Source organism: Bubalus kerabau, chromosome 1 (genome assembly GCF_029407905.1).
Source record: "Bubalus kerabau isolate K-KA32 ecotype Philippines breed swamp buffalo chromosome 1, PCC_UOA_SB_1v2, whole genome shotgun sequence".
In the NCBI taxonomy this organism is placed as follows: domain Eukaryota; kingdom Metazoa; phylum Chordata; class Mammalia; order Artiodactyla; family Bovidae; genus Bubalus; species Bubalus kerabau.
In genome coordinates, this window is record NC_073624.1 from 240,100,773 (window position 1) to 240,114,702 (window position 13,930).

The 13,930-nt window shown below is 40.9% G+C and overlaps 1 protein-coding gene across 15 annotated transcripts in view; it reads right to left on the reverse strand.

Moving 5' to 3' along the window:
• The window catches only part of EBF1 (EBF transcription factor 1), a 429,773-nt gene that overhangs the window by 379,527 nt on the left and 36,316 nt on the right, over positions 1-13,930 (reverse strand). For all 15 annotated transcript variants that reach the window (XM_055560798.1, XM_055560723.1, XM_055560715.1 and 12 more), the window contains one exon: positions 5,125-5,193. In XM_055560798.1, the coding sequence (XP_055416773.1) occupies positions 5,125-5,193 (69 nt within the window). The remainder of the gene's footprint in view (positions 1-5,124; positions 5,194-13,930) is intronic.

A 13,930-nucleotide genomic window follows, 5' to 3' on the forward strand; every position in this document is an offset into this window, starting at 1 on the left:
GCTTATGTTCATGTTACTTGAGGACTTTCTTTTCACAGAAGATAAAGAAATTTTAGTGCATTTTTGGATTTAAGTCTGATGATAAAAGACAAAAAAATCATTTGCTGTCAAGGGGCCGTGATGCCTTCACAATCTTAGGACTGCAGACATAGGAATTAGAATATAGCCCACCCTGCTCAATGGTTAAAAAAAAAAAATACTACATCCTAATTCTAATGTTTTACCATAGTTTTTCTGTTATACAGATGAACATATACGTTACATATATATATCAGGATCAGTTTAACCAAGAAATTAGCTTGGTGTTAAGGCAACACTGCACTTTTCTGAAAAGTCTTATCACAGCATTCAAACCTCTAAGATGAAGAATGAATCAAATAAAAATGTTTTTCTGAACAACCCTGATGCAGGTAAAATGGCCATTCCAATATTTTCATTCTGAATTCTATTTCAGACAACAATCATAAAGCAAATCCATTTAGTGTTACCGAAGTGAAAGTGAACTAGATGTGAAAGATCTTTAGAAAATTCTGGAAAGAAACAAGTACACACTATTTTTTCTTTTTAGGAGACCTTTGGGTAAGTGTGGCCTGAAGTAGTAGTTCCAAACAGGCTAAATACTTCATGTTACAAAATTGGTATGCTTTTTTTAAATGTTGCATGTCAGGGCTTACAGCTCCAAAGTAGATACAGAGATTCTTATAAATGGAAAAGAAAGACCAATCTATTAAGCTGCAATAAGCAAACCCAAAATCTTTAGAGGTATATTAGTTGACAGGCTTTAAAAATCCACATTTTTAGTACTGGTTATGAAGAACTCAAACTTGTGGATCACTTGAGCCGCATTACATCCCAAAAGGGCTATGTCTAAATTCACACGAGACCAAGAAAGTAATTTGAGGAGGAATTTCATCCTTTATTATTTCTATCTATTAAAAGAAAAAAGTCCACTTGTCAATTCTCAAAATCCACAGTGCAAGGAAATGAAGAATTGGGCTCTTCTTTTCTCCCTTTATTTAGCAGTCCAACTATTTCATCAATCACACTGATCTTAAATTGAGAAACCAAACAAACAAATATTGAGCCATCCCCCTATCCCGCCCTCCTGGAAGTTAGCACAAATCTGGCTGGAAACTTTAAAACTCTTGTGAAAGGAATCCTATAGCATAATTCAGAGAAAGAAATGTTTTTGTAAGACTCATCTGTATTCATCCATGTCATTGCTCAAAGAAAGTTTAGTGAGCCAGGGTAGAAAAATAAAGAGTTTTGTGAAGCAAATTTAGAATGAACAGTAATCCTAACTAACAAGATAAGGAGTAAGAGTCTAGTCTGCACACTTAATATATTCAGCTCAAGCATTTATAAAGAAGTTTCCACATAGAAAATGGAAGATTTTTATATGAATTCAGAAAAACTAGGTTCCCAATTCAGAGTACCCTAGGTGACTTTTGTCATTATCATCTTTTCTGATTCTTACAAAGTAAACCTAATTAAGAACCTCCCTCATTAGTCTTCCAGAAAAATTAGCACAGCTTATGCTAATTACTCCTGCAAAATTTAATAAACTCGTTGAAATGGGAATAGTTTAATGAGGTTTTATTTATTGAACTAAGATAACTCCAAGGAAAAAGGTTAGGACACAAGGATATCCGATGTGGTAATAAAACTACAGTTTATTCAATTTTCTAAACATGAACTTTATTGCAAACCTTTTAAATTCAAATATGAGTTACTATGTGAATATGTTAAATCAATCTCCACCTTAATCCAATAACTGCAAGTCATTTTTGGCTTTTTACTTTAACAATAATTACCACACATAGCCCTTTACCTCAACGATAATGAAATCTGCTGTTATTAGTTCCTGGTCATCAGCTATTAAACATAATACATCTGACTTTTCCCATGTCTACATATTCCAAATATCTAGATCCTTGCACACAGGCTGGTTTTTATAATTCTCAATCAAACAATTTGGCATTAAACAGAAACAACCAGGCAGTCAACTCAAGATGCACACATCATCCATTTACAAAAATTTCCTTCCAAACGTTTTTGAAGTGACTTGACAAATTGTCATAATTGTAAAAAGAGTTGGGGTCATATTTTTCTGACTATGTTGCATGCTATCACAAATGAAGTAGAAACACATTTTCTAAATCACAATATTTAACTGCTGATTTTGTTAATTCCATTTTTTTGATAGACTATGCCAAGCTGACCACTTGCAGCAAACCACTGGCAGCAAATAATACTGCCAAAATTTAACACAGAAATAGCTTATCCTGCACCACTGCCGTATGACCATAAAGCCTCTTCTATCAATCCTATAAATAGTTTTCCTGAATAACCACTACTAAAAGTCTTTCGACTGATAAAAATAGCACTGTTCTTCCAAAATCTGAAGGACAAGCAAAGGGAGCTAAAAATTATTGGTGCCCAAAAGGTGACTGCATGTTAAAACTATGCTAAATCCTAACACAAGGATTGCCTGTACCCTCAGTCCTATAATTGCAAATTGGATGCATCTTGTAAAAACAGTTACTCCTGCTACTGAATGCAGGCCCCATAACCTATTTTTACAAAATATGCAGGGATTCTCATCCATAAATCTGAAAGCAAATCAAACCCTAAGCACGTAACACAGATATTATGCAATCGGTAATATAGAATCAAAATGGAAACTATGAAATTCAAACACAGTTGCCATCATTTTTTTTTCCTTTGCAGCAATTTTATGGAATTGAAAAATCTTTTCTATTTCGCCCTTCCTTGTGTAAGTTCTTTTCCTGTTGTTATTCTCTTGTTAAAAATGGAAGTTTCACATATCAGCACAGACAGGACTGGAGCATTAAAAACCTTTGGCAGACTGAAGGACAAATAAATTCTGAAAACTCAGATGCAAATAAAAATAGCTAAATGGGGTTTTGCATATCAGCTGGCATCACTGCTTGAAAAGACAGTTCATGGGAGACAGTGGCAACAGCCAGCAAATAAACGTATGTTGGGACTCGTGCAGATAACCAGGGTTTCAGCTGCTTTTCCAAGTACCCCTCTCTTAAGAGACCAAGATTGGCTAACAGCATTTTCTACTTTGTCAAACCAAAAAGGAAAAAAATAATGAAAAGGATAAATGTCATGAGTAATATCTCTAAAGCCACCAACAGTATAAAGTGCATACTTATTTTACCTAAATTGTTTGAACTACCCTAGCCAAGAAAAGGTTTTAAGTACCCTACTGGGATAGATGCAAGGCGGCAACAATAGAAGCCACACTAATGCAATCCAGGTAACACAATCCTGTTTCAAAAACACGGGCCGGGCTAATTACAGCGCTGCTGAGTCAAGTTTCTTATGCCATCGCAACCCACAGAAACAGGTCAAAATCAAATGTTATTCAAACCACAGTCATATCAACCTTCTATATCAGAGTCACGGCTTAAAACCAAACGAAGAACTTAAAAGCTTAACCCATTCAAAAGCAAAAAAAAAAAAAAAAAAAAAAAAAAGCATTTTCATTGCGGGTGGCAAAGTAAGGTTCTTGTCATCATCTAAACCAAAAGAAACTGTGCGGCAGAACCAAATACTGATAGTTACAAAGTTTGGGCAAATATTTGGGCTGGTCTTTTGATCAGAACACTTTCTTCCTAATAGAAGAGTAATATCTGCTTAAAATAACAAATGGTATTTTGAAGCGAGGTATTTAGGTGAAACAAACAGCATAAAGGCTATTTTTTTTTAATTTATCTGAAGATTTATCTGCCATAGCAGAAAAATAAACTGCATAATGGCATGTCTGCTTCTGTAGATAAACATGCTATATTAATTCTATAGGCAGCAGACAACTTCATTACACTCTAAAGGTGGGTGTTTTCAGCTTTGAATCAAAGAAGATATTAAGCAAAGTTATCAAGTTATGCAGCAAAGATATATAAGTGAAAGACAGTTAAAATATCTGACTCAAATGCAAGCTTTATAAAACTGCTAGGCAATCAAAATTGGGTTTAAGCCTAAAGAATCACATAAGTCAAAATTAACAACCGATGTTTTGTCATAAATCACAATGAAGAATACTTTTTCAGTTAACTGAAAAACGATAAAGGCCCCCAAAAGTAAAGAATTAGGAAGACAGATAGATGTGCACCAGCGGGCAGTGGGGGGTGGGGGGATATCCAAAATCAATATTACCAAACCCCAAAAACGGCTTTTATTCAGCTGTTGATCTCCTCAATGAGAGATCAGTCAGTCTTACTTGCAAGACTCTTCCAGCTAGTGGAGGGTGCTAGCTCTTTTCCTAGCTGACAACTGACAGTATCTATAAACCTTCCAGGCCATTTAACTCCCAATGAGTAATGCTATGTAACAAATGGTTTATCATACATGTTTCCATACAATGAATTTCAATAATTAAAATGTAAAACGAATATTTGGAATGCGACTTTGCATAATCTCTGCACACACTGACTCGAAATTGCACTGAACAACTAAAACAGATTTATTGTTCTACAGTGATTTACTTGGTCATGTCAGATTAGTAATATGGATCTGTTTAAAAACACAATAATTAAGACAAGCAGGATAAATTAATCAACTTCCAATGCAGACTGAGCTACAATCAAACCCGGGAAATTACTGTAGAAAATCTTGGTTCACAGATCTCTTTAAAACTGCTTTTATGCATAAATAAAACCTTAAAATGTAGATGGATTACGTCCAACAGAACTACTGTAGCTAAAAGTGATAATGATTCAAACATTTTTCAAATAAAAGTTAAATATTTATAAGCACCCAACCACATTTCATAAATCACAAATTATTATTATTTTATTTCTGAAGCTTCCTGGCACAGCATGAGGATTGAGCCACAGAAAGTCAAGAAAGAAGAACATTCCTTAAGGAGCATGAATCAGACACAAAACTGGAGCAATCCAAGAAAGCGGGCTTCCAAAGAACATTCCATATGGCTTTCCCAGGAATCGCAATAGCTCAGCGCAGCAGATGAAGTCATGACCAACAGGCGAATTTCGGCCACATGCCTTCCTAACCCTCACCCGAGAGCCACACGAGGCAGGTGTTTCATTATAATGAGAAAAAAGAACCGACTGAAAGTAGAGTGGTCCCTACCTGTCAATTATCACTGGATCTGAGGGAGTCTCATTTCGGTTGCCACAGCTTTTCTTGTCACAACAGCGGCTGCAGAGCAAAAGCGAGAGGATTTAGTACAACCATTACAAATGTAAAATCATCATTTAGGCAGACAGAAGGTTCAAATTGCTGGGTTGCAAATGCTAGAATTACCACAAGCCATACCTGGCAATCAACGGATCCCTGGGACAGAATATTCTGTTTGGGTCACCTACGGGTTAATGCCAGGTTTAACCTCTCCTAGCACAAAGGCGGGAGGGAGAGGGACTCTCTCCAAGCGAGGACTGACAGCCCTAAGATGGGGTCTCCCCATCACTGCCCGCGGAATTGGAAGACTTCACTGTGAAACGCATTATTATTACATCTACCCAATGAGAATATTCAGGGTTGTGGGTGGCTCAAACTCTCTTCCCTCAAGATCACACTAATTGCGTGGAACACGTCAGTAATGAGGTATGAGTGATTCTCCCCCTCCAGTCATTTTGTATTCAATGGATTCCTTTTTCTTCTACTTTCTCTTTTATAGGAGACGTTTCCTTCAATCACAGCCTTCCTGAAATCCTAAAACTGTAACGGTCTGCTTTGGAACCATGTTCAGAATGTAAGAGTGAAAGTACAACACAATAATTAAGACAAAGAGGAAAGACAAAACACAATAGAGATCCACATGTCCTCTGGCTTTTGTGCCCTCCACTGGTCACTGTGTAAGTTTTCTGGAAGCAGTATGGACATGGATCCAAAGGCTGGCAAAGGCCTGACAGTGAACGCTCTTTATTAGATCAGAGAAGAAGCAGTCATGGGCAAGAAAAGCATCTACTATCAAAATCCCACCCCATTGCACTGGGACGACCCAAAGGGATGGTATGGGGAGGGAGGAGGGAGGAGGGTTCAGGATGGGGAACATATGTATACCTGGGGCGGATTCATTTTGATATTTGGCAAAACTAATACAATTATGTAAAGTTTAAAAATAAAATAAAATTAAAAAAAAAAAAGAAAAAAAAATCCCACCCCATATGTGACCTTAGAGTTGCCAGTGTTTTCTTAAACTGAGATGCTTCTAAAAAGTGAAAAATTAGAGTTTTTGAAAATTACCCATGGTCAATGGAAGACTATCCATCTGAGATTTGTCTGCAAATAAGAAATGTGTCCACTGGCCAGTCTATACCTCAGGGCACACTATAAAAGCATGTATTTGATCAATCATGGAGGTGAGGGAGTTATGCAAGGGTTATACATTACCTGCATCACAAATAAAATATGCATTTATCTCCCTCTTACACAAGCACATGCACACACACACACACACACAACACACACACACTCATTCGACCTAGTGAATCATAGAGCCTAAATTTGGAGAGCTGTTGGAGAGAAACAAACACTGAACTTTATTTTCAGGACCCAGAAATATACGCCCGCACAGGGGGTCTTTCACCAAAGTTGGGAAGTCTCTATCTCTGAAAAGAGAATCAGCTTCCAAACCGATGCTCATTTTATTTGTCTCTCATATCTTCAGAAAACAACAGCTAGAATTCTCTCTCCTTTGTCCGAGCCCCAGCTGAAAACCATACCACTCGCCTTAGAGCCGTTCCCTTTCTGGTTCAGAGGAAACAATCTCCTCCAGGTCTGAGTTCAGCTATACTAGGACTGAGGGAAAGAAAGCCCAAAGGATCCCAACACGTAAAAGAGAGATGTAGAAAAAAGGGACTGAGAAATCCAGTAGTCGACATGAATGCCAAAAAAGTAATGATAATTTAAAAACTAAAATTTACTATCTCTGAACTCTACTTCCCTGCACCTACATTTCAAGGGCTTGCCAGGAGAGTGCAGTGGTTAAGAACACTGACTCTGGACTCAGAGTTGCTTGTGGCACTGCAGCAAGGTACTTCACCTCCTGGAGTCTTAGTTTTCTCATCCATAAAATGGAGCGATTGCAGTACCCACCTCTCAGTGTGAGGGCACAGGTCTCCAAAAAAAAGCCCATCAACAGAGCCTAAGTCTTTACCCAGGGAGAAAAGCAATGCATGGGAAGGCCTATTTCTCCTTGCTTTTTTTCTTTTCTTTTTCAAAACAGTGATTGGGCAAATCTCCAGAGGTCAAAACCCTCACCATCATCCTGCCTGGACTATTGCCTTCCAGGGACCCTTCCAACTTGCCTGGTGATAGTTTCAGACTAGAATCTACATCTCAAGATGATCTGACCCTCTCCCTCCTCACTGCACCACCCTCAACCAAGTCACTTTCATTTCTCGCTTGGACTCCACATTGGCCTCCCCTCCACTCTTCACCCACCACCAACAGCCAGAGTGATCTTTTCAAAATGTCAATGGAACTGTCACTCCACTGCCCTAGACCTTTTAAGGGCTTCCCACTGCACTGAGAATAAATCTATGGCATGACATGGAGCCAGAACACCTCCCCATCTCTTGTCACTCTCCTCCAATGTGCCACACTCCAGCCTCACTAGCCAATTTCAGTCTCCACACTCAGTCTGACCCCAGGCCCAGGTGCGGGCAGGCCTTTGGGCCTGGACTGCTCCTCCTCTATGCCCTCCCTAGCTAGCCAGCCTCTACCCACTCTTTGGGGCATCCCAGGAGGCTCAGGGGTAAAGAATCTGCCTGTAATGCAGGAGACCCGGATTTGATCCCTGGAGAAGGAAATGTCAACCCACTCCAGTATTCTTGCCTGGGAAATCCCAGGGACGGGGGAGCCTAGCAGGCTATAGTCCATGGGGTCGCTAGGAGTGGGACACGACTAAGTGACTTCACTTTCACTTTTCATTTTCATGCATTGGAGAAAGAAATGGCAACCCACTCCAGTGTTATTGCTTGGAGATTCCCAGGGACAGGGGAGCCTGGTGGGCTGCAGCCTATGGGGTCGCACAGAGTCGGACACGATTGAAGCGACTTAGCAGCAGCAGCAGCAGGCTACAGTCTGTGTGGTCGCAAAAGAGTCGGACACGACTGAGCGACTAAACAGCAACCTCCTCTTTGGGCCTAGGCCTCTAGACTCCTTCCTCAGAGAAGCTGATCTTAACACTTGATAGGCTGCTCTAAGTTTTTCCTTTCAGGGCACTAAACAAAAAGCAAATTATATTCTTATGTATATACTTGTGTATTTTTTGTTACCATCGTTCTCCTCCCACCCCTCCCCCACTAACCCATATGTTTCATAAAGGAACACACTGTCAATCTTATTTACCTAGCGGGTAGCTGTAAGGCCTGGGACAGAACAGAGAAGATCAAATAATGGTTGGTTGGTTGATTGGATGACTTCATGAATGAATGTATTATACTAGGGGAAATACAATCCAATAGGAAGGTAGCAGATAAAGGAAGCCACGCTGCCCATCTGAGCAGATGCTGCCCAAGGAAGGAAGGTCACCCCCACCCCACCCGCCCCCCAGACCACCTTCCCAGGCAAGGCAGCACTAGGCCTGAGATCTGCCCTGCGCCTTTAGCACTGTCTTCATCCCCTTAAAATATAAGTGCCCTCGAGTGAAGCCAGCTGAATCGAAGCACGGCCTAAGTGAGAACCACCCTCTCTGCTGGGCCCCAGGGGACCCAGGGCAGAAAGCAGATGCGAAGAACAGAGGTGTAGAAGGACGAATAGAAGAGGAATAAAACAAGGAAAATGGACTAACGGGCTGGAGGTCACGTAATATCATTCATAAAGAAAACTTTACACAAAGTATGAAAAACTAGCCCAACAGGTCTCCTGCTTCTCAGGTCATATCACTGCACTGCGCAGTCGTCATCCTCAAAGTGGGATTCCAGGGCTCTGTGCTGCATCTGGGGCAGTAACAAAGTAGTGTCAATGGTTTAAGCCCACTTTAAAAATAAATGCATATACACATATACATATATGTGTGTGTACATATATATATAAACATGGAACTATGTGCAGCATTAAAAAGAATGAAGGTGGGTTTGTCCACATCATCACAGAAAGAAGTCTACGTCATATTACGACCTGAGAAAGCCAAACTGCAGAATAGCATGTATGGTGTGTGTGTGTGTGTGTGTGTGTGTGTGTGTGTGTGTTAGGTCACTCGGCTACATCCAACTCTGAGATCCCATAGACTGTAGCCTGCCAGGCTTCTCTGTCCTAATGGAGCGAGTTGCCATTTCCTACTCCAGGGGATCTTCCCAACCCAGGGATCAAACCCACATCTCTTGCATCTCCTACACAGGCAGGTGGATTCTTTACCACTAGCACCACCTGGGAAGCCCCGTATGTATGGGATGGGTATGGTCCAACTTCTGGGAGGAAAAAAACCAGTAGGAGAGATGGAGAGAGGAGAGGAAGAAACAAATTGTCACAAGCCACCCTCAGTTCCCTCAAATTTCTGCACAAAGTGACAGCCTATGAAAGCCCTTCCCTTACCACCCCCAGGGCTCTCTAGCCCCTCATTTGCTTCACTTTTCTTCCTTTCTGCTTCACTTTTCTTCCAAGCACTCATTTTATATTTATTTTTCTTCTTTATTGTCTGTCCGTGAGTACAAAGGTCTTAGATTGTTCTGTTCATCCCTATATCCCCAGCAACTAGAACAGAGCACAGCACACAGTAGGCCCTGTGGAGTAAGTGAAGAAGAGTAGACAGTACATATTCCATTCTGTATTTCTACAGTCTTTTGATTGCAATATGATTTTCCTATCAAAAAACTAAAAATTAGCTGCAAATTGGGAAAGGAAGGTCTTCCTTTAGGCTGAGCCAGCATCTAACCTCCTGAATCTCCCTACTTCTAATGCAAAGCCAAGCACAACAAAGACCTGTCCTTCCTTCCTTCCCCATGATGGTCTTTCTCTCCTTTCCTCTCTTCTCCAAGCTGAACTGTTCACCACCCCCCACCCAGTTCCCTCTATTGAACCCAGAAGGACCAAGAAAGGTGGGTACCAACCTCCACCATACACAAGGCAGGCATTAACCAAGAAGGGCAGGATGAAGGGAGAACAGATTCACTTGTGTTTAAGGCAGAAGAGGTCTTGGGCTGAAACAATACAGTACATGGAACAACAGACACAAAAGCACTCCAAGGGAAAAGCTGCTGTGTTAACAGAAGAATCACAGTGTTAACTCCATCCTCATGATGGTATGACTGATGTACCTTGATCCCCTCAGATGCTGTTCTTGAGATTCTTACTATGTGTGTCAGGCACTGCACCAGGCACAGACCTGGTATTTGCTCCCTAAAGCAGGCATCTATCAGGGGGCTTGGAATTTCCTCACTTGCCTTGTCACAGATCAGGATTCCCACTACTTCACATCCGTTCTCAACGTGCACCCCAGTGGCAGGAGACCAATGTGGCCCAATCACAGGAGGGGGACCCTGCCGCACCTGGGGTCCTACATACACAGTGGACTCAAAACAGCAGCCCTTTCCCCAGCAAGACTGTGTATCCATCCCTCATACAAGCTTGTCCAGGGAAAAGCAAGCTTGTGAATCTCTTTCTGAGCAGCATGGCATAGGTAGTGCCTCTCTAGCACACTGACACATGGCTTCATAAATCAGAGCAAGAGACGCTTTCATCTTCATCTCAGGGACATGGAACTTCTTCCCAGAAGTAGAGGCTCTCTTAACTGGAAGAAAGCATCACCTCCACCTTTAAGCTTTACAACAGAAAGCAAAATTATTTTACCCATTTAGCCAAAATGGCTGGAGAATGAGCATATGGTTATCTGAAGAATTTGATTAATAGTAGTAAGTTCATTCTTTCCCTCAGCTAACCAACATATTCAAGTTTTCCCATTCTTAAAAAAACAGACTTGTTTTTTTCTTTTGTTGAGTTGATTTCTTCACTGCCTAACTATCTCCTTGCCAGAGCCTCCATCACTTCTTGCCAGCTGCATCCCATAAAACCTGGTTTTCGGGTTAGCACCTACTTGAATATCCTCTCTCGAAGTTCACCAGTGACTTTCTGGTGCTCTTCTCAGTCTTCAGGTCCATCTGGATCTCCCTACACTTATTATGTGGATGGCTCCCTGCCTCTGAAATACCCTCCTTTCATTTCTATCTCCTGTATATTCAAGGTTCTTTTTCCTAATTCTCGAATGCACTAAGAGTGACACTGTTCCCCAAGAATGTATCCACAGCCTCTCCTCTCTCTAATGCCCCATCCCCCGTCGATCCCACGTAAGGCCATAGCTTCACCTCGCACCTTTGTGAAAAGACCTCAGAAGTTGATTATCCTTCACCCTGACTGCCCAGATCCAGGCCACAGGCTCACTGTCTGCAGACTTCTCCCCACAGAAATCCTACTTGGACCACCAACAAATGGACCAAAACACTCCTTCGCACACCCTCTAAAATCCTTGTCCTGTCTCACCTTCCTCCCAACCCCTGCAAATACATCCTCCCTTCTCTGAGCAGCCATGGTCTTTGACCTCATGTCTCATCCCAGTCCACTCTTTCTACAGTGCTGTCTAGTTACCAGCTTCAGGTTTCATCTCCCAGGCTAACCTGTCAGCTCTGCTACTGCAGGGACCAGTCCTTTCTGGCTCTTCATTCCACTGTGTTTTTGCAAAGACTAGAAGAATGAATGAAAATATCCTTAACCAGCATACCTAGAATGATCAAAGCATGTTAACATCTTAGGAGACATTTCCCTTCCCTTCAACAGTCTCTTACCATCTTTCCCTCTGAGTAACTATGTGCCAGATACTTAGCTAGATGCTGCAGATGCTGCTACTACTGCTCCCACTACTTCCACTGCTTCTATTAATATCAATGCTGATACTCTGCTGTGACTATTGATCATAACAATCAACATTCAGCACTTACTATGTGTCGGGTACCAAGATAAGCATTTACAGGGGTTATAGGATTTAATCTTAACAATGACCCTATGACAGAAGTCATAGTTTCACACATTTCTCCTCATTTCACATATAGGCAAATAAAGGAGAGAGGAAAACTGGACAACTTCTTCATCTTCAAAGGAGCTCTTAGTCCAGCAAAGAAAGACTTGCCCTAGACATACAGTTACAATGTGCTGAGTGTACAGTTACAGTGTCTGAAGGAAAAGCACAGGATATAATAGGAGCACAGGACACGGGGGCCTCACTCAGGCCAACAACCAGGAACACTTCCCTAAAGAAACATGCTTCAGTGGGAATCTGAAGAACGAAATGAGAAAAAGCCAGCCCAAGAGGAGGGAAGAACAAGGCATATCAAGGGCCCAGGCCAACCCTGGGAGCTCACAGTCCACAAGGCATGAGGCACTGACAGTGGGGAAAGAAGGCTTTCCTAAAGAGAGCACTCATCCCCTGTGATTGTCCTGTGTCCTGGAAAGGAAGAAAATCTGCTTCCGCCTGCCTGGCGGGGACTGGAAACTGGACTTACCTTCGAAGCAGAGTTTCTATTTTCCCTTCACATTTTAAAGATGTGGTGGTGCATATAATCAAATCCTTTGTGGAACAAATCCTGCTTTTACATTTTAAAGAGCTTCATCCACAAGTATTAACAGAATGTAAAGATGACTGGTATGATAGATTCCAGTTATCCAAAATGCAGAACCTCTCCCAGAATTCCATGGAAAGAGTTCTGTGCCATCAAGTCAAAGGGGTTTTGTCTCAAAGAGAGATAGTAATTATAATCCCATGGCAGCAAGTCCTTTACATAGCTCATGCAATGGATTACCCTCTCAACAGAACAAAACTGATTTTTTATATTTGCAACCACCTTATAACGTAATTCCCTGATGCTTTTTTTTTTCTCTGCCAACAACAAAACAGAATCAACCCAAGCCCTTTCCTGTCGCTCTAAATTCTCTGTCTCCTTTACCATAGCTTCAATGTACTATAAATATACCTCTTTTGTGACATAAACACAAAGTTTTATTGTGCCGTTAGCCTTGATAGAAAGCACTGCAGAAAGTTGTTTAGAAATTAAATATCTAAAACAAGCTATTTTAAAATCCAAGGCCCTCACTATTTCATGTCTGCAATGAAGAAATTTCATCTTAGGGAAAGCAAGCTGTCTTTCACACCATATGGTTAATGGTGGTGCATAGCAATTAGCCAGGCTGATTAATGGTGAACAGACTCTAATTTTATGCTTATAATTGAGCCTGCATTTGCACCCCTGGTGCAAATTCAGCACATCCCAACTTCCACTTACAACAGGCAAGAAATCAAGAGAAATAGGATGGTGTGGAAAGTGAGAATTTTTTCTGAAGCCCCCTAAAGAGCATCAGATTTGCAATTTAAAAGACTGTTAGCCACACAATAGATGACAGGCTTATGTAATAGGGTCATGGCAGCCTGGTAAACAAACAGTACCCCTTCCACATCTATAGGCAGCCAGGAAAACCTTCATCTGTAACATTAGCAGAATGACATTTTGAATATGACTTTTCCCTTTTAGCCACACAATACAAACATCATTTGCCTTCAGTGGCTTGAGGATTTTATTTTTTGCTATTTTTATGTTTCTGAAAAATAGAAAGAACATCAGCAGTAAAGCACCCCAACCAGCATAATAAAATACTTTGGGTCAATGAATTTTAAGAACAAGAAAAAATATAAACTGCATTAATAGAGGGTAGGCTTATGTGTGAAAGGCATAATATATCTTCAAGTATTTTAAGAACAGAATTATTTCTAGCATAGTCCAAACATGTACAGATATGAGATGCAAATCTATGATTTACAGATATTAGTCGGCCTATTGGTTGAGATCCATCTTCCTGTCTGTCTCCAGTTTGCTAGAATTATATGGAACAGAATACAGAGAATTCATTCTAACAACATGTTAATTGTGGGAAGGTAAAACAGAGATTT